Source organism: Salvelinus namaycush, chromosome 17 (genome assembly GCF_016432855.1).
Source record: "Salvelinus namaycush isolate Seneca chromosome 17, SaNama_1.0, whole genome shotgun sequence".
NCBI lineage: Eukaryota > Metazoa > Chordata > Actinopteri > Salmoniformes > Salmonidae > Salvelinus > Salvelinus namaycush.
The window spans coordinates 32,090,346-32,111,160 of NC_052323.1; the positions used below are offsets into that span (position 1 = coordinate 32,090,346).

The following is a 20,815-nucleotide window of genomic DNA, read 5'->3' on the forward strand; positions in this document are numbered from 1 at the left end:
ATTCAACCTTGTTTTTTTTCCCAGAGTTCTCAGTTGTTTTGAAAGCACCATAAATCCAGAGAATGCCAGACTTTGATGACAAAATTTGCCCACGAAGGACCGCCGAGCTACCTTCCTGTTCAAGTGAGCACAGCACAACAAGGTGAGTCCAAAAATGCATAAATGATGTAATATGCCAGGGAGATATGTATACTGTAGCTAAGAAAGTATTAATAATTGTATGTTGTGGAGTAAGATGTTAGTAGCCTTTGTGCCTCACAATAATAATTTGGCCGATTTACCCCTCTTAATTTAGCCTACTGTTCTGACTTGGTGGTGCACATGTAGCCTATAACCTGATTTAGAGAAATGAAATCATTGAATATTGTAAGAGCTTTAATTGTCTGCTTATATGCCCCCTTTATTTACCCTACGGTTCTGACTTGATGTACAGGGAGAACACTGTAAGAATGGCCCATGACTGAATTCTGTCGCTGTACATTTCAAAAGTGCTAAACAAATAGTTATATTCACTACGTCCATCCTAGTTCGCTCATTAATGTCTTAATCAAAATTACAGATGGCCTCTTATCCGCTTGTCATCCCCTTATGTCATAGTTTGTACATCTCAATTGTCATTTGAAATCACATTTGTTTAAGCAAGCCAGCCATATCAGCTATGTTTTTTTTAAAGGCAGTAAATGAGGCTGAATGAACTGTTTCGCTGCCAGACAAGGCTCCGCTGATAGCCAGGTGTAGCAGTGGTAAGATGTTAGGACTCTGCTGTTGGGACAGCTTTATGTAGGCCCTAACAGTTTGTGGGCACTGTTTGTCAGCGTTATAGTGCAATTAATGCATTGTTTAGAGCTGTGTTGTGTAGTGGCTTTTCTGGCATGCATCTCACTTAAATTGTTTTTGCCCCACCAAGATTTACATGCCAAAAGACTGTCTCTAAAGGTGCCAAATTTATCAGCATCATAAAAGGTGATAGTATTTCAACCACAATGCATCCAAGCCTAACTTAAATCTTATCAAAAACATGTTGGGTCATATTAACAGCTTTTAATTTCCTTAAAACAGGTCAAACTGATGTAATTTGAAAATGTAGCAAGGAAAAATCTTTCCCATTTTTTTTGCCTATTGCATTCTCTCCCCGGTCCCTAAACGTCTTTGCTGAGTGAGAGAAGCAGAGGTGAAAGAGGCAAGAGAAACAAACTTTATTGATGTCAATTAAATTGAACCATTCATTGTATTGATGTATGCCATAATTCTGGTGAGCAGTTGTTTATTTAGACTAGGGCAACAAGTAATGACAGAAGATAAGCTGCATGTATTTAATTATAAACAAGTTGCTAACAAATAGCTAACAACAATGTCAGAAATTATAATCAGAAACATAGGCCTATCTAAAAAGACCTGTCAAAAATAGTTCTGCCATCTCCGACTGTACTGCGTATTTTCTATTTTTTCGGGTTAGAGAAAAGAAATTTGGCCTTATTAAACTTGCCAGATAATTTTCCATCAATGGATGTCGATTTAACTCGTTTGACTGCTATGATTAAGCAATAAGGCACGAGGGGGTGTGGTATATGGCCAATATACCACAACTAAGGGTTGTTCTTAAGCACTACGCAATGCGGACTGCCTGGATACAACTTCTACAGATGCACAATCGAGAGCATCCTGTCGGGCTGTATCACAGCCTGGTACGGCAACTGCACTGCCCCCAACCGCAAGGCTCTCCAAGGGGTTGTGTGGTCTGCACAACGCATCACCGGGTGCAAACTACCTGCCCTCCATGACACCTACAGCACTCGATGTCATAGGAAGGCCAAAAAGATCATCAAGGACATCAACCACCCGAGCCACGGCCTGTTCACCCCGCTATCATCCAGAAGGCGAGGTCAGTACAGGTGCATCAAAGCTGGGACCGAGAGACTGAAAAACATCTTCTATCTCAAGGCCTGCTAAACAGCAATCACTAACTCAGAGAGGCTGCTGCCTACATTGAGACTCAATCACTGGCCACTTTAATAAATGGATCACTAGTTACTTTATACAATGCACTCTAAATAATGCCACTTTAATAATGTTTACATATCTTACATCATTCATATCACATGTATATACTGTATTTTATACCATCTATTGCACCTTGCCTATGCCGCTCGGCCATCGCTCATCCATATACTTATATGTACATATTCTCATTCACCCCTTTAGATTTGTGTGTATTAGGTAGTTGTTGGGGAATTGTCTGATTACTTGTTAGATATTACTGCACTGTCGGAACTAGAAGCGCAAGCATTTCGCTTTGCATTAACATACACAAACCATGTGTATGTGACAAATCAAATTTGATTTGCTATTATAAACTGGCTACCAACGTAATTATAACAGTAAACATTTATATTTTGTTAAAGATTAATAATACGTATAGGAACTGAATATTCTTGTCAACAACAGCAAGTGTTTATAAAAAATTAAGTTCTGACTACTGTTACCATCAATCTAATGTGTTGTAACAACTGATCTGCAATTGCGATAGAACATTGATATCTTCCGATTTAATTAACTAAACATGTCCATTAATAATTGCATAATAACACAAGGCTGCAAATTGTGGCATAAATTGATTTGCTATGACTCCAGTGATATCGTCATTTACACATATTGATTCTATCAAATGGTAGCCTACAATGGCATATGTAAGAAATTGTATTAGATATTGGTAACTTGTTTTAACAACTTCTCAACATTAGCTATAGTTGACACAACATGCACACACCCCCTCTTTCCTCTTGGACATATGCTGGTCTCATTAGACGACAACCACCGACACACACAACTCCCCTCCCCCATGACAATCACAGACACACACAACTCAAGGTTGGAGCACAAGACAAAGGACTGTGGGAAGAGCCAATGGAATGTCGACATCAGGCCCGGACAGGACAACCCACGACCCAGATCGACCAATCGGAAGGCCAGACGACAAGATCAACCTACTTTGCTAGTTGCCTATATAATCTGAATGTACTGTTTAGAGCGTTCTCTTTTCCTGACGATTCCATACGAATCAGACAGAAGGAGCCGTGCTGCACGCTTTGCCTAATATTTTTACACTTGAATAAACCTGCCTTATTATACAATTATCCACCTCGTCCTATGTCTCCACTTGTTCTCCTGTCTCCAGTAAACGTTTTATCAACACATATACATTAATAGGCTACTTGATGGCCAACAGAGGCAAATGTATAATTCTCCACAATTAGCCTAATGTCAGTTTCATTGAGGACTTTCCCCCATAAAAAGAATCACGTGAGTAAGTTCCATAACTTCCATTTACCATTTCCACCCGGGCAGCCCCAGAGGCCCAAGAACTGAGCATGCATAAACCACCCTGCTTGATACCGTTTCCTTTAAGCAGTCAACATTAGAACGCAGGTTAAACGACCTCCGAGCGGATTTATGTATTGCGCTCTAGTGCGCCCAAAGTCGTTTTCTACTGCTTTGTCTGCATTATTTCTTGATTTGTATCAGTTCTAGTGTATTAATATGTTTGAAGGAATAAGGTTTGGAAATAGGTGTCTCCATGATGACAATCTAAATAGCCTACCTACAACTGGTAATAAGTTGTCACAACGTGTGCACTTGCTGCTATCGCTCCTCTCGCTCACGTGACTCAGCCAATCACTGCCTCTCAGTCAGCAGGTCACAGTCAAATATATACAGTGGGCTCCAAAATTACTGGCACCCCTGACTGGCAATGCACAAAAAATACTTAAAAAATATAAACAATACAATTATAGAGATAAACTAAAAATACCAACGTGAAAAATACTGTACTTTGTAATGTTTCAATGGAACCCACCAAAATCATTTATTGATTTAATTAAAAATCATTGTCCTCCAAATCAACGTTTCACAATTAATGGCACCCTTAAATATTATTGTAAATAACATCTACCAAAATTAAAAAAATTAAAATTAAAAAATTAAAAAGATATGGAACAGTTGAAAACCTCACGGGTAGATGACGTAAATGTATTTTGCCCCCCAGGATAGGGAGGAGGGTTGTGAGAGAAGCAACAAAACCCCCAAGAATCACTGTGAAAGAATTGCAGGCCTTGGTGGCGTCTTGGGGTCGCCAGGTTTAAAAAAGCACCATCAGACGCCACCTCCACAACCACAGGCTCTTTGGAAGGGTTGCCAGAAGAAAGCCCTTAATGACAACAAAACACAGACACAAGCGCTTGGAGTTTGCCAAACGTAATTTAAATTATGATTGGAAGAAGGTGCTCTGGTCAGATGAGACCAAAATTGAACGTTTTGGTCAGATACAGCATCGGCATGTTTGGCGTCGAAACAGAGATGCATACAAGGAGAGGCACCTCATACCCACGGTGAAATATGGTGGTGGGTCAGTGATGTTTTGTGGCTGTTTTAATTCCAGAGGTCCAGAGGCACTGGTTAAGATTGATGGCATAATGAATTCCACCAAGTATCAGGTAATTTTGGCTGACAATCTGGTTGCCTCTGCCAGAAGGCTGGGACTTGGCCGTATGTGGACTTTCCAACAAGACAATGACCCAAAACATACCTCAAGATCCACACAGAAATGTTTCTGTGACAACAAAATCAATGTTCTGCCATGGCCATCTCAGTCGCCGGACCTCAATCCAATCAAAAACCTGTGGGCTGAGTTGAAGAGGGCAGTTGATAAGCGCAAACCCAAGAATGTGAAGGATCTTGAAAGGATCTGCATAGAGGAATGGTCCAAAATCCCTACAAATGTGTTCCTTAACCTTGTCAAACATTACAGGAAAATACCATGCAGTTATCCTTGCCAGAGGTGGCTGCACTAAGTACTAAATGAGGAGTGACAATAATTATGAAACCTTGATTTTGGTGAAATGTATTTTGTATTCAGAGGCAGCTGTCAATCGTTGTCCCTGATTGAGAATCATACTTAGGTAGCCTGGGTTTCACTTTTGGTTTGTGGGTGTTTGTTTCCGTGTGAGTGTTTGTTGCCACACGGTACTGTTTCGGTTTCGTTCATGTTCACATTTATTGTTTTGTATTTCATAGTGTTCAGTTTATGTTTTAAAATAAACGTTATGGACACGTACCACGCTGCACCTTGGTCCTCCGATCCTTCAAACTTCTCCTCCTCAGATGAGGAGGACGACAGCCGTTACATATATGCTCAGTTTAATACACTGAAAACAAATTTAAAGATACCAAAAACTGATGAACAGATGAGGAGGACGACAGCCGTTACAGAAACACCCACCAAAACCGGACCAAGCAGCGTGGTAACAGGCAGCAGCAACAGGAGCGGCAGCGATATCTGGAGAAATGAACTTGGGAGGAAATATTAGACGGCAAGGGACCATGGGAACAGCCGGGTGAATATCGTTGCCCCAAGGCAGAGCTGGAGGCAGCGAAAGCCGAGAGGCGGCATTATGAGGAGCTAGCTCGGCAGCGCGGCTGGAAGCCCGAGAGGCAGCCCCAAAAATGTATTGGAGGGGGCACACGGGGAGTGTGGCGAGTTCAGGTAGGAGACCTGCGCCAACTTCCCGTGCTTACCGTGGAGAGAGAGGGCATCGTACCGGGCAGGCACCGTGTTATGCGGTGGAGCGCACGGTGTCCCCGGTGCGTGTGCATAGCCCGGTGCGGTACATTCCAGCTCCTCGTATCGGCCGGGCTAGAGTGGGCATCGAGCCAGGTGCCATGAAGCCGGCTCAGCGCATCTGGTCTCCAGTGCGTCTCCTCGGGCCGGTGTACATGGCACCAGCCTTACGCATGGTGTCCCCGGTTCGCCAGCACAGCCCAGTGCGGGCTATTCCACCTCGCCGCACTGGCCTGGCTACGGGGAGCATTCAACCAGGTAAGGTTGGGCAGGCTCGGTGCTCGAGACCTCCTGTGCGCCTTCACGGTCCGGTCTATCCGGTGCCACCTCCTCACACCAGCCCTCCGGTGCCGGCACCACGTACCAGGGCTCCAGTTCCAGCACCCTGCACTCGCCCTGAGGTGCGTATCCCCAGCCCAGTACCACCAGTGCCAACACCACGCACCAGGCTTCCTGTGCGTCTCCAGAGCCCTGTACGCCCTGTTCCTGCTCCCCGCACTCGCCCTGAGGTGCGTGTTCCCTGCCCGGTACCACCTGTTCCGGCACCACGCACTAGGCCTACAGTGCGCCTCGGCAGGCCTGAGCCGCCCGTCTGTCCAGCGCCGCCTGAGCTGCCCGTCTGTCCAGCGCCGCCTGAGCTGCCCGTCTGTCCAGCGCCGCCTGAGCTGCCCGTCTGTCCAGCGCCGTCTGAGCCACCCGTCTGTCCAGAGCCGTCAGAGCAGCCCGTCTGTCCTGAGCCGCTAGAGCCGCTAGAGCCGCCCGTCAGTCAGGAGCCGCTAGAGCCGTCCGTCAGTCAGGAGCCGCCAGAGCCGCCCGCCAGTCAGGAGCCACCAGAGCCGCCCGCCAGTCAGGAGCCGCCAGAGCCGCCCGCCAGTCAGGAGCCGCCAGAGCCGCCCGCCAGTCAGGAGCTGCCAGAGCCGCCCGCCAATCAGGAGCTGCCAGAGCCGCCCGTCAGTCCGGAGCCGACCGTCAGTCCGGAGCTGCCCTTCAGTCCTGAGCTACCCCTCAGTCCTGAGCTGTCTTTCAGTCCGGAGCTGCCCTCCAGTCCGGAGCTGCCCCTCAGTCCGGAGCTGCCCCTCAGTCCGGAGCTGCCCCTCAGTCCGGAGCTACCCCTCAGTCCTGAGCTACCCCTCAGTCCTGAGCTAACCCTCAGTCCTGAGCTGCCCCTCAGTCCTGAGCTGCCCCTCAGTCCTGAGTTGCCCCTCAGTCTGGAGCTGCCCCTCAGTCCGGAGCTGCCCCTCAGTCCGGAGGCGCCCCTCAGTCCGGAGGCGCCCCTCAGTCCGGAGGCGCCCCTCAGTCTAGTGGGGCTCTTTATTGGGGTTCCCAGTCCGGGATCTGCGGCGAGGGTCGCTGCTCTGAAGACGTTACTGAAGTGGGTAATGACTATGGTGGAGTGGGGTCCACGTCCCGCGCCAGAGCCGCCACCGCGGACAGGTGCCCACCCAGACCCTCCCCTATAGGTTCAGGTTTTGCGGCCGGAGTCCGCACCTTGGGGGGGGGTACTGTCACGTTCTGACCTTTATTTCCTTTATTTTTGTCTTTATTTAGTATGGTCAGGGCGTGAGTTGGGGTGGGCAGTCTATGTGTGTTTTTCTATGTTGGGGTTTTGAGTTCGGCCTGGTATGGTTCTTATTCAGAGGCAGCTGTCAATCGTTGTCCCTGATTGAGAATCATACTTAGGTAGCCTGGGTTTCACTTTTGGTTTGTGGGTGTTTGTTTCCGTGTGAGTGTTTGTTGCCACACGGTACTGTTTCGGTTTCGTTCATGTTCACATTTATTGTTTTGTATTTCATAGTGTTCAGTTTATGTTTTAAAATAAACGTTATGGACACGTACCACGCTGCACCTTGGTCCTCCGATCCTTCAAACTTCTCCTCCTCAGATGAGGAGGACGACAGCCGTTACATATATGCTCAGTTTAATACACTGAAAACAAATTTAAAGATACCAAAAACTATTTAGTGCAATCACTGTTGCGAAATGTAATGTGGCTGTCCATGGGACTGATTAGTGTGTGTGTGTGTGTGTGCAAGTAAAACAAAAAATGTTGACTCACCCTACTTGTAAACTAGTTGAATGCCAATGCCATCCTCCTCTCTTTCATGTTGGCAAGAACAGTCTATGGCTTTGTCATACAGTACACTTTTAGTTTTGTTGTCGTAGGCTACCTATGCTTGCTTGCTAGCCTAACTTCCTCGCATGAGCAACAACGAACCAGCTAAGTTAGCTAGCTAGTTAATGTGAATGTACTAGGCTACATCTAGGCTACATTGAACATCAATCGTCTCAGGCCAGTGCCACAACATATTCATTTATGGTTAGATCAGAATTGCTGTCATAATCATTGGTCTGTACAGAGAATTAAATCAAAACCACATGTCCAAATCCCCATTTCCATCCACTGCTTAGGAAAGAGCCGATTTAGCAAGCTAGCTACTGCAGAACATGGTGTGAAGCAAAATCCAAACTTGCCTCTCTTGGGGAACGTTTTGATGCACCTGGACAACCTACAGTTGAGCTCAGCTCAGCTCAACGCTGATGGGCTAATTCTTTTATGTATTTTTTTTAAATCAAAGTAGGCCAAATGCTTGCTGGCATCAATCAATCAAATGCTACGGCAGCAACATGTTATACTCTTTTGGTCCTAACACCATCAGATACATGGACTACAAATACTGAGACAGATGGGAGCTGTTTCCCTCGCTCCAATGATTTCTCTCGTGAGATTCAGCCACTTGCGAATTGACAGAAAATTATGAAAACAAAGAGAGACGAAAGATACATTATTTTATCATATTTGGGGAAGCCTGGCTTGCCTTGGCATCCATGAATACACAACACTGAGTGCAGGTGAACAAACAGCTGACCCGCGCATCAATAACACACACACACACATACCCTCCCCTCCCCACCCCACACACACACACACACCACACAAATACAAACACACACCACTCAGATCCAAATATACACCACACATACAGAACACTGTATGATACTGTATACACACAACTGACAGACAGACAGACAGACAGACAGACAGACAGACAGACAGACAGACAGACAGACAGACAGACAGACAGACAGACAGACAGACAGACAGACAGACAGACAGACAGACAGACAGACAGACAGACCATATACCTCACAGATATAGTGCTGTACATGCACACAACCGGAAGACAGACAGATAGACAGACAATAACCTTTAGTTACAACTGATGTTGTAACTGACCAACCTTTGGTGGGTGCTCCACAGAGCTTGGGAAGTTCCAGAAGACATCATCAAACGTAGGAGACATGGGAGTGGTGGCCATGTCAGACATAGAGCTGCTGTGAGGGGCGTCTCGACTGGAGCCAAGATTGGCATTCTGAAATGGAGACTTAGTTTAGTTCAGGCCATTTATTTTTGGATACGTACAGCTCTGGGTTAAGTAACTTTATTTAGTGACACATTGGTCACCTCCCAAGTGCCACCGTATTCCCTGCATCATGCATTACATGCAATCATATGGGCCCTGGTTAAAAGTTTAATATAAAGGTAATAAGGTACTATTTGGGAGAGCCTCTGAGTACTGTAGGTACTGCAGACAAGATGGGGAATATGAATGAGGAAGTAGTAGCAGTAGTTGTTGCACAGATAGAACAATGAGTCAGATATTTAACTAGATGTATAAATGTGAAGCATTCAGTTGGCGTTTCCACTCACTACTAAATATGGTGAGGAAAGGAAGCCCAGTGGACAGCAGTGGGAGAAGATGGAGTGAGATGGATTTTGGCCGACATTCTGCTAATTTTCTCATCGATGAAACATTTGATCTCCATACAGTTTACTGTTTCCAAAACTAGAATCTGTAACAAACAGAGTGGAATGCGTTTTGTAGATTTTACCCTTTGCCAGTTAAGAAAAATTCAATTTAGAAGGAGTACAAAGGCGAATTGAATTATAGCACATGCGCACTTCACAGAGTAGGTGTTCCTTAACCAAAATATGCAAATAAATGCTAGAACGCGCCAGTAGGATCTCACTAGCTCGTGCTTGGCTCTGCCCACTATGATTTTGTCACGTTCCTGACCTATTTCTGTTAGTTTGTTGTATGTGTTAGTTGGTCAGGACGTGAGTTTGGGTGGGCATTCTATGTTGTCTGTTTCTATGTTGGTTTAAGGGTTGCCTGGTATGGCTCTCAATTAGAGGCAGGTGTTTGGCGTTCCTCTAATTGAGAGTCATATTTAGGTAGGTTGTTTCACAGTGTTCGTTGTGGGTGGTTTTCTCCTGTGTCAGTGTTTGTCGCACCATACAGGACTGTTCGGTTTGGTTTTGTACATCGTCATTTTGTGTAGTCTATTTTCCCTGTTCGTGCGTTCTTCGTGTTTAATGTAAGTTCGTCGTCCAGGTCTGTCTACTCCGTTTGTTGTTTTGTTAGTTATAGTGAAGTTCGTGTTTTTTCGTCTTGTCTTTAAATAAATTATGTGTTCACAACCCGCTGCGCCTTGGTTCAATCACTACTCCTCCTCTTCGGTTGAAGAGGAGGAGAACCACCGTTACAGATTTGCTCCCATTGGAAATGACAAGGCTCTGGTCTATCTTGGGTTAGTTATGAAAATATTTGGTTATAGGGTTCTGGGTAATGTATAAGGAAGGAAAACAATGTAATCAACCACTGAGCACACGCCTGGGATGGCACATAGAATATTTATACAGACGTGGTCAAATACAGTGCATTCGGAAAAAAAGAAAAATCCCACTTATCAATCTACACACAATACCCTATAATGACAAAGCAAAAACAGGTTTAGAAATGTTTGCTAATTTATTAAAAATAAAAAGCTGAAATGTCACATTTACAAAAGTATTCAGACCCTTTATTCAGTACTTTGTTGAAGCACCTTTGGCAGCGACTACAAAACTGAGTCTTCTTGGGCATGACGCTACAAGCTTGGCACACCTGCATTTGGGGAGTTTCTCCCATTCTTCTCTGCAGATCCTCTCAAGCTCTGTCAGGTTGGATGGGGAGCGTCACTGCACAGCTATTTTCAGGTCTCTCCAGAGATGTTAGATCGGGTTCAAATCCGGGCTCTGGCTGGGCCACTCAAAGACATTCACAGACTTGTTCTGAAGCCACTTCTGCGTTGTCTTGGCTGTGTGCTTAGGGTCGTTGTCCTGTTGGAAGGTGAACCTTTGCCACAGTCTGAGCTGTCTGGAGCAGGTTTTCATCAAGCATCTCTCTGTACTTTGATCCGTTCATCGTTCCCCTCGATCCTGACTTGTCTCCCAGTCCCTGCCACGGAAAAATATCCCTACACCATGATGCTGCCACCACCATGCTTCACCGTAGGGATGGTATTGGCCAGGTGATGAGCGGTGCCTGGTTTGCTCCGGACGTGTCACTTGGCATTCAGGCCACAGTGTTCAATCTTGGTTTCATCATACCAGAGAATATTGTTTCTCATGGTCTGAGGGTCCTTTAGGTGCCTTTTGTCAAACTCCCAAGCGGTCTGTCATGTGCCTTTTACTGAGAAGTAGCTTCCGTCTGGCCACTCTACCATAAAGGCCTGATTGGTGGAGTGCTGCAGAGATGGTTGTCCTTCTGGAAGGTTCTGCCATCTCCACAGAGGAACTCTAGAGCTCAATCAGAGTGACCAATGGGTTCTTGGTCACCTCCCTGACCAAGGCTCTTTTCACCCAATTGTTCAGTTTGGCCGGGTGGCCAGCTCTAGAAAGAGTCTTGGTGGTTCCAAACTTCTTCCATTTAAGAATGATGGAGGCCACTGTGTTCTTGGGGAACTTCAAGGCTGCAGAAATGTTTTGGTACCCTTCCCCAGATCTGCGTCTCGACACAATCCTGTCTCGGAGTTCTATGGACAATTCTTTTGACCTCATGGCTGGGTCTGAATACTTATGTAAATAAGGTATTCTATTTTTTATTTGTAAAAAATGTGAAAACATTTATAAAAAACAGTTTTCGCTTTGTCATTATGGGGTATTATGTGAAGATTGATGAGGATTTTTTAAATCCATTTTAGAATAAGGATGTAACCTAACAAAATGTGGGAAAAGTGAAGGGGTTTGAATACTTTCTGAATGCACTGTATATTGGCACCCTTGCACGATTCACTATTTCTTGTTAAATAAGTTGAATTTGAAAAATACTTTTGGTGTTCACATGTGTATTTTTTTTTATTTACAACTGGGCAGAACCAAAACAAATAATAATATCAAAACTGTAATTGAGATTCTTCACTTCAAAGTTTAAAAAAATGACTCCAGAGAATGCGTTTCCACTGCTCCAGAATCCAATGGCGGCGCTTGGCATTGCGCATGGTGATCTTAGGCTTGTGTAACAGTTTAACTTTAGTCCGTCCCCTCGCCCCGACCCGGGCGCGAACCAGGGACCCTCTGCACACATCAACAACTGACACCCACGAAGCATCGTTACCCATCGCTCCACAAAAGCCGTGGCCCTTGCAGAGCAAGGGGAACCACTACTTCAAGGTTTCAGAGCAAGTGACGTCACCGACTGAAAGGCTGCTAGCGCGCACCACCGCTACCTAGCTAGCCATTTCACATCGGTTGCATTCACCCCCCTTTCGACCTCCTCCTTTTCCGCAGCAACCAGTGATCCGGGTCAACAGCATCAATGTAACAGTTTAACTTTACGTCCGTCCCCTCGCCCCGTCCCGGGCACGAACCAGGGACCCTCTGCACACATCAACAACAGTCACCCACGAAGCATCGTTACCCATCGCTCCACAAAAGCCGCGGCCCTTGCAGAGCAAGGGGAACCACTACTTCAAGGTTTCAGAGTAAGTGACGTCACCGACTGAAAGGCTGCTAGCGCGCACCACCGCTACCTAGCTAGCCATTTCACATCGGTTACATTCACCCCCCTTTCGACCTCCTCCTTTTCCGCAGCAACCAGTGATCCGGGTCAACAGCATCAATGTAACAGTTAAACTTTACGTCCGTCCCCTCGCCCCGACCCGGGCGCGAACCAGGGACCCTCTGCACACATCAACAACAGTCACCCACGAGGCATCGTTACCCATCGCTCCACAAAAGCCGCGGCCCAAGGGGAACCACTACTTCAAGGTTTCAGAGCAAGTGATGTCACCGACTGAAAGGCTGCTAGCGCGCACCACCGCTACCTAGCTAGCCATTTCACATCGGTTACATTCACCCCCCTTTCGACCTCCTCCTTTTCCCCAGCAACCAGTGATTCGGGTCAACAGTATCAATGTAACAGTTTAACTTTACGTCCGTCCCCTCGCCCATACCCGGGCTCGAACCAGGGACCCTCTGCACATATCAACAACAGTCACCCACGAAGCATCGTTACCCATCGCTCCACAAAAGCCGCGGCCCTTGCAGAGCAAGGGGAACCACTACTTCAATGTTTCAGAGCAAGTGACGTCACCGACTGAAAGGCTGCTAGCGCGCACCACCGCTACCACCACCGTGCCGTAAAACCGCACAGAGTGACAAGTGAGGTGTTGCACGAGTTAGGGCTAGGTGACATTGACATTGAGTCCACTCAGTTGTCGCAACAGTGTAAGGCCCAGCTAGTTCAGCTAATAGCCCGCTACGAGTGTATCTTCTCCCGGAACAAACTAGATTGCGGGAAGGCTACTGGATATGTCCATCGCATCAGACTCAGTGACACTAAGCCTTTTAGGCTACCTTACTGTAGGCTCTCCCCTAACCATTATGACAAGCTCAGGCAGGCCTTGGATGAGATGGAAGAGCGAGAGATAATCAGGAAATCCAGCAGTGAGTATGCCTCCCCGCTCGTGCTGGTCTGGAAGAAGTCTGGCGATCTGAGACTGTGTACAGACTTCCGATGGCTCAATGCTCGCAACGTAAAGGATGCTCACCCTCTACCTCACCAAGCTGATGCTCTGGCGGCCCTGGGTGGCAATGCCTTCTTCTCTACAATGGATTTGACCTCAGGCTACTACAATGTGGAGGTGCATGAAGACGACAAGAAGTTTACACCCCCCTTTCGACCTCCTCCTTTTCCGCTACTTAAAGGTTTCAGAGCAAGTGACGTCACCGACTGAAAGGCTGCTAGCGCGCACCACCGCTACCTAGCTAGCCATTTCACATCGGTTACATTCACCCCCCTTTCGACCTCCTCCTTTTCAGCAGCAACCAGTGATCCGGGTCACGGCACCAATGTAACAGTTTAACTTTAGTCCGTCCCCTCGCGTGAACCAGGGACCCTCTGCACACATCAACAACTGACACCCACGAAGCATCGTTACCCACCGCTCCACAAAAGCCTCTGCAAGGGGAACCACTACTTCAAGGTTTCAGAGCAAGTGACGTCACCGACTGAAAGGCTGCTAGTGCACACCACCGCTACCTAGCTAGCCATTTCACATCGGTTACACTTGTGTGTGACTGCTCGGCCATGGAAACCCATTTCATGAAGCTCCCAACGAACAGTTCTTGTGCTGATGTTGCTTCCAGGGGCAGTTTGGAACTCGGTAGTGGGTTTTGCAACCGAGGACAGATGATTTTTACGCGCTACGTGCTTCAGTACTCGGAGGTCCTGTTCTGTGAGATTGTGTGGCCTACCACTTCGCGGCTGAGCCATTGTTGCTCCCAGACATTTCCACTTCAAAATAACCACACTTACAGTTGACCGGGGCAGCTCTAGCAGGGCAGAAATTTGACAAACTGACTTGTTGGAAAGGTGGAATCCTATTACAATGTCACTGAGCTTCAGCAACGGGTGTGGCTGAAATAGCCGAATCCACTAATTTGAAAGGGTGTCCACATACCTTGCCATGCCATGTGTATTTTTCACAGCGGTTTAGATGGTACAATGATTCTCTGTACTATACTAACTTATTTTGTCACATAAACTAAAATTAGGCAAACTATTATAATTTTAGCAACCAGGAAAATGTGGAGTGATTTCTGCATACCGCAACTTTAACAGTATTGCACTTTTCATGTAGCATACTTTTTTGCCAGCTGAACTGAATGTTCAAATCCTGTTACTGCAGGATTATTTGTGCTGTGACAATATAGGTAAAATTAAGATCCTACATCTGTACCTTCCCAACAGAACAGCTGACACAAACTGTAGGAGAGTACAAAATATGTTGCAATGATCAAAATATATTTTGAAAGCCATGACACACATTTGATTGTTCAATAGGGTCTTGCAAGAGGTCTTGTAACTTCATAATAAACAGAAACAGAATGACATTTACAGAGATTTGTCATCTTAAATTCACAGTGACTGATAAAGAGAGGCAATGCCTATTCTCGGAATTGTGTGCTAACCCTTTACTTTGAATATGTTTGGCAGCTTCTTTAAAATAACTGTGTTAATGTTGTAAGTATGTATGTAATGTACACTGTAAGTCCATTTTGTATATGCCTACTGTAGCTACATAATGATTTTCCAAACTGGGGCAAATAAAGATATTGATTGATTTGATTGATTGGTGGAGTTAGGGTACCCTGGTTTCGGCAGGGGGGTGGGGCTACGTTACCTGTTGTATGGCAGCCCTCTGCGTGGCAGGGGTACAGGGGCTGGAGCTGCTCCCAGAGCTCAGTCTGGTATGGACACGCAGGGGGAGGGGCATCCCAGTCAGCACTCTGTTCAGGTTGGCCTGACAGCTGTCAGAAACCTTCACCCTGTCCATCTCCATCTGAGCAACATGAAAGAGCAGTCAGAAACCTTCACCCTGTCCATCTCCATCTGAGCAACATGGAAGAGCAGTCAGAAACCTTCACCCTGTCCATCTCCATCTGAGCAACATGGAAGAGCTGTCAGAAACCTTCACCCTGTCCATCTCCATCTGATCAACATGGAAGAGCTGTCAGAATCATTCCCGCTGTCCATCTCCATCTGAGCAACATGAAAGAGCAGTCAGAAACCTACACACTGTCCATCTCCATCTGAGCAACATGGAAGACCTGTCAGAAACCTTCACCCTGTCCATCTCCATCTGAGCAACATGGAAGAGCTGTCAGAAACCTTCACCCTGTCCATCTCCATCTGAGCAACATGAAAGAGCAGTCAGAAACCTTCACCCTGTCCATCTCCATCTGAGCAACATGGAAGAGCTGTCAGAAACCTTCACCCTGTCCATCTCCATCTGAGCAACATGAAAGAGCAGTCAGAAACCTTCACCCTGTCCATCTCCATCTGAGCAACATGGAAGAGCAGTAAGAAACCTTCACCCTGTCCATCTCCATCTGAGCAACATGGAAGAGCAGTCAGAAACCTTCACCCTGTCCATCTCCATCTGAGCAACATGGAAGAGCTGTCAGAAACCTTCACCCTGTCCATCTCCATCTGAGCAACATGGAAGAGCAGTCAGAAACCTTCACCCTGTCCATCTCCATCTGAGCAACATGAAAGAGCAGTCAGAAACCTTCACCCTGTCCATCTCCATCTGAGCAACATGGAAGAGCAGTCAGAACCTGACACCTGGACACTGGAGTCAGACAGTATTACAGCATACTGGAAAATCAAATATCACTAATAACCCAAAACGGAGACACTTGGATATCAGACATGAATGACCACCAAAACAAACACAATGCTGGACAGAGAGACAGACAGGGAAGTGGGACAGACAGAGAGACAGACAGGGCAGTGGGACAGACATAGACACAGACATGGCAGTGGGACAGACAGAGAGACAGACACGGCAGTGGGACAGACATAGAAACAGACAGGGCAGTGAGATAGACAGAGAGACAGACAGGATAGTGGGACAGACAGAGAGACAGACAGGGCAGTGGGACAGACATAGACACAGACATGGCAGTGGGACAGACACAGAGACAGACAGGGCAGTGGGACTGACATAGAAACAGAGGGCAGTGAGATAGACAGAGAGACAGGATAGTGGGACAGACAGAGAGACAGACAGGGCAGTGAGATAGACAGAGAAACAGACATGTCAGTGGGACAGACAGAGAAACAGACATGTCAGTGGGACAGACAGAGAGACAAACAGGAAGGTGGGACAGATAGAGAGACAGACATGGCAGTGGGTCAGACAGAGAGACATACAGGGCAGTGGGACAGACAGAGACAGAGGCAGTGAGACAAACAAAGAGACAGACAGGAGCCGTGGGACAGGCAGAGAGACAGACAGGGAAGTGGGACAGACAAAGAGACAGACGAGGGCAGTGGGACAGACAGAGAGAGACAGACAGGGCAGTGGGACAGACAGAGACAGACAGGGGCAGTGGGACAGACAGAAAGACAGACAGGTGCAGTGGGAGAGACATAGAGATAGACCGGGGTAGTGGGACAGACAGAGAGACAGACAGGAAGGTGGGCAGACAGGGAACAGACATGGAAGTGGGACAGACAGAGACAGACAGGGCAGTGGGACAGACAGAGAGACAGACAGGGCAGTGGGACAGACAGAGAGACAGACAGAGGCAATGAGACAAACAAAGAGACCGACAAAGAGACAGACAGGGACCGTGGGACAGGCAGAGAGACAGACAGGGGCCGTGGGACAGACAGAGAGACAGACAGGGCAGTGGGACAGACAGGGAGATATAAAGTGCAGTGGGACAGACAGAGAGACAGGGCAGTGGGACAGAGAGAGGTAGCGGGGAGGGGGGCTGAGGGAGACAGGGGGAGTGGGACAAAGGGGAGGGTCAGGGGACTTTACCACTTTGCGCTGGCTATCTGCGGGGCAGTTATGCGTGGCGCTAGCAGCCTTGTGGGGCTTCCTCTTTTTGTGCCTGTGGTCGTGCTGAAGTGAAAGCAGCTGCGTCTGGTCTTTGGGCAGCGTGCGGTGGAACTTTTTACCCTGATGCTGCTGGGGCTGCTGCTGAGGATGAGGCTGTGGAGGTGGAGGCTCGGTCCTCCTCTACACAACGACAGAGACAAACATAGGACACTGACGTTCTGAAGCCTCATCCCGGGCCTGCAGTACTGCCCCCAAACAGATAGATAACAGAGCCATGTGGCCAACGCTACAGCCTGGAAACGGCTGCTATCAATGGAGCATCTACTGTAGCTAGCAGCCCCTGCAGGAGACTACAGTAGCTAGCAGCCCCTCCAGGAGCCTCTACTGTAGCTAGCAGACCCTCCGGGAGCCTCTACTGTAGCTAGCAGACCCTCGGGAGACACTAATGTAGCTAGCAGATCCTCCAGGAGCCTCTACTGTAGTTAGCAGACCCTTCAGGAGACTCTACTGTAACTAGCAGACCCTTCGGGAGCCTCTACATTAGCTATCAGACTCTCCAGGAGCCTCTACTGTAGCTAGCAGACCCTTCGGGAGCCTCTACATTAGCTATCAGACTCTCCAGGAGCCTCTACTGTAGCTAGCAGACCCTCGGGAGACTCTACTGTATCTATCAAACCCTGGCCCTGCAGGAAACTCTACTGTATCTATCAAACACTGGCCCTGCAGGAAACTCTACTGTATCTAGCAATCCCTGGCCCTGCAGGATCCTCTACTGTAGCTAACAGACCCTGCAGGAGACTCTACTGTATCTATCAAACCCTGGCCCTGCAGGAAACTCTACTGTATCTATCAAACCCTGGCCCTGCAGGAAACTCTACTGTATCTATCAAACCCTGGCCCTGCAGGAAACTCTACTGTATCTAGCAAACCCTGGCCCTGCAGGATCCTCTACTGTAGCTAACAGACCCTGCAGGAGACTCTACTGTATCTATAAAACCCTAGCCCTGCAGGAGACTCTACTGTAGCTAGCAGACCCTGCAGGAGACTCTACTGTAGCTAGCAGACCCTGCAGGAGACTCTACTGTAGCTAGCAGACCCTACAGGAGACTCTACTGTAGCTAGCAGACCCTACAGGATCCTCTACTGTAGCTAGCAGACCCTACAGGATCCTCTACTGTAGCTAGCAGGTCCTGCAGGATCCTCTACTGTAGCTAGCAGGCCCTGACCCTGCAGGATCCTCTACTGTAGATAGCAGACCCTGACCCTGCAGGATCCTCTACTGTAGATAGCAGACCCTGACCCTGCAGGATCCTCTACTGTAGATAGCAGACCCTGACCCTGCAGGATCCTCTACTGCAGCTAGCAGACCCTGACCCTGCAGGATCCTCTACTGTAGATAGCAGACCCTGACCCTGCAGGATCCTCTACTGTAGCTAGCAGGTCCTGCAGGATCCTCTACTGTAGCTAGCAGGCCCTGACCCTGCAGGATCCTCTACTGCAGCTAGCAGACCCTGACCCTGCAGGATCCTCTACTGTAGATAGCAGACCCTGACCCTGCAGGATCCTCTACTGCAGCTAGCAGACCCTGACCCTGTAGGATCCTCTACTGCAGCTAGCTGACCCTGCAGGATCCTCTACTGCAGCTAGCAGACCCTGACCATGCAGCTTCTCATTGAAACTAATACTGTAGAGAGGCTTAAGTCTATCCAGACTTCAGAACTGGAGGAGGTATTATTTCAGGAGGGGCACTCCCAGGCATTATGATCAGCACACATTTAAAGCACACACACGCACACCCGCAAGAAGCACACAGGCAAGCACACACACACACACACCCGCAAGAAGCACACAGGCAAACACACACACACACACCCGCAAGAAGCACACAGGCAAGCACACACACACACCCGCAAGAAGCACACAGGCAAACACACACACACACACACACACACACACACACACACACACACACACACACACACACACACACACACACACACACACACACACACACACACACACACACACACACACACACACAGCAGACATTTCCCCACAGTACACTGAAAAAAAGGTTCTTCCTCAGCTCTTACGGTTCCTTGGAAAACTCTTGCCAAGTTAAGAACATTTGAGCTCAGTTGGGGGTTCTTGACGTGGCATCTATGCTTCTTCAGAATTCTAAAAGGTTATTGAAATGTATGGAAACCTGCTGATGTGTGCCTTTTATAGCACACAGCAACTTGACCAGTGTTGACTAGTGTTGATTTTGCAGTGTAACATTTCTAGTGTTGCACCTGTTATTGAAATGGTTGATCCAGTTAAGATGCTTTAGGTAGTCTCCTAACCCTGACAGTCATTCTGAGCACAAGTTGAAGGTGAATACAAATTCCAAATGTTGGATATCCTAACTCTGGATGGATTCCAATAGGAATTACACATCACTTTGCAAGCCAGCATAATGTGACGTGCAGGCCTGATGTGGCCCGTAAACTATGAGTTTCAGGCCAGGGTATAAGGGTAAAACTCTCAAAATAAGGCCCCATGAAATATGTATTGTATTGTCTTAAATAATTTAATTTTAATGATAACATATTCACTAAAAATCTGACTTGGTGAAGGCCACAGGACTGAAAATGAATGAATGCTACAACCATGTCACTAGTAAACACAGTCATGGGTAGTACTGGTAACTCTAAAATTAACTCGACAGGCACCCTGGGGAATATGCAAAGAACGCTCAACACCCTACAGCAGGGCTATCCAATTCTGGTCCTGGAGTGCCAAAACATTTCTGTTTTTGGTTTCTACATGGATTTTTTTATGGTTCCTCAAAGAACCATCCCATTTAAGGTTCTTCAGATAACCTAAAATGGTTACCCCATGGCATCGCTCTGAAGAACCTTATTTGGTTCCAACTTCAACCTTTATTTTTTAACAGTGTATATTCCTCGTTGGAAGTGGTTACAAGGAGGTCACACTGACATGAAGACTAAAGAGAGAGAAAGAGAAGTTGAGTTAAATCAATTCAACATCTGTAATCCCATATAAGCTTGGATGTTTTTCATCTATGATTCATGATGAGTTCAACATCCTTTTTCATTTTATTTGCTTAATCAGATTAAATGAGAAACAAAAAGCCCCTTTATGTAATTAGGCATTTAAACTCTCTTTAACCCGTGTTGACAGACATGATGAGAGCATTTTTCTCCAAGCACCACACGCTATTTAAAGGCTAAACACAAACCATGGAATTCTATCATAAGGATCAAGACTAATGATCACGATGAGGATATACATAAATAATCTATTAGATTTATGGCTGTTAGGCACAGCAGTGGCCTTCTCAAGCCAACAAGGAGACTGGAATCCATACTCAAGGGACAAACAAACTTGAATGCATTGTTTAATTCTCCCTACGTTGCGTTGTGAGCCTAAACATTCCCTTTCATTGATTTTCAAACATATTTTTCTTTGCATCACGGTAGGGAGTTGCACTTCCATCCATATAACAAACAGTTTGTC

At 47.0% G+C, this 20,815-nt stretch overlaps 1 protein-coding gene across 1 annotated transcript in view; it reads right to left on the reverse strand.

The window, feature by feature from the left end:
* LOC120062551 (mitogen-activated protein kinase kinase kinase kinase 4-like) overlaps nucleotides 1–20,815 on the reverse strand; it is an 88,212-nt gene that overhangs the window by 22,022 nt on the left and 45,375 nt on the right. Inside the window, exons 15-17 of the mRNA XM_039012607.1 lie at nucleotides 17,273–17,473; nucleotides 15,122–15,280; nucleotides 8,854–8,985 (exon numbers count right to left, since the gene is read on the reverse strand). Coding sequence (XP_038868535.1) covers nucleotides 8,854–8,985; nucleotides 15,122–15,280; nucleotides 17,273–17,473 — 492 coding nt within the window. The remainder of the gene's footprint in view (nucleotides 1–8,853; nucleotides 8,986–15,121; nucleotides 15,281–17,272; nucleotides 17,474–20,815) is intronic.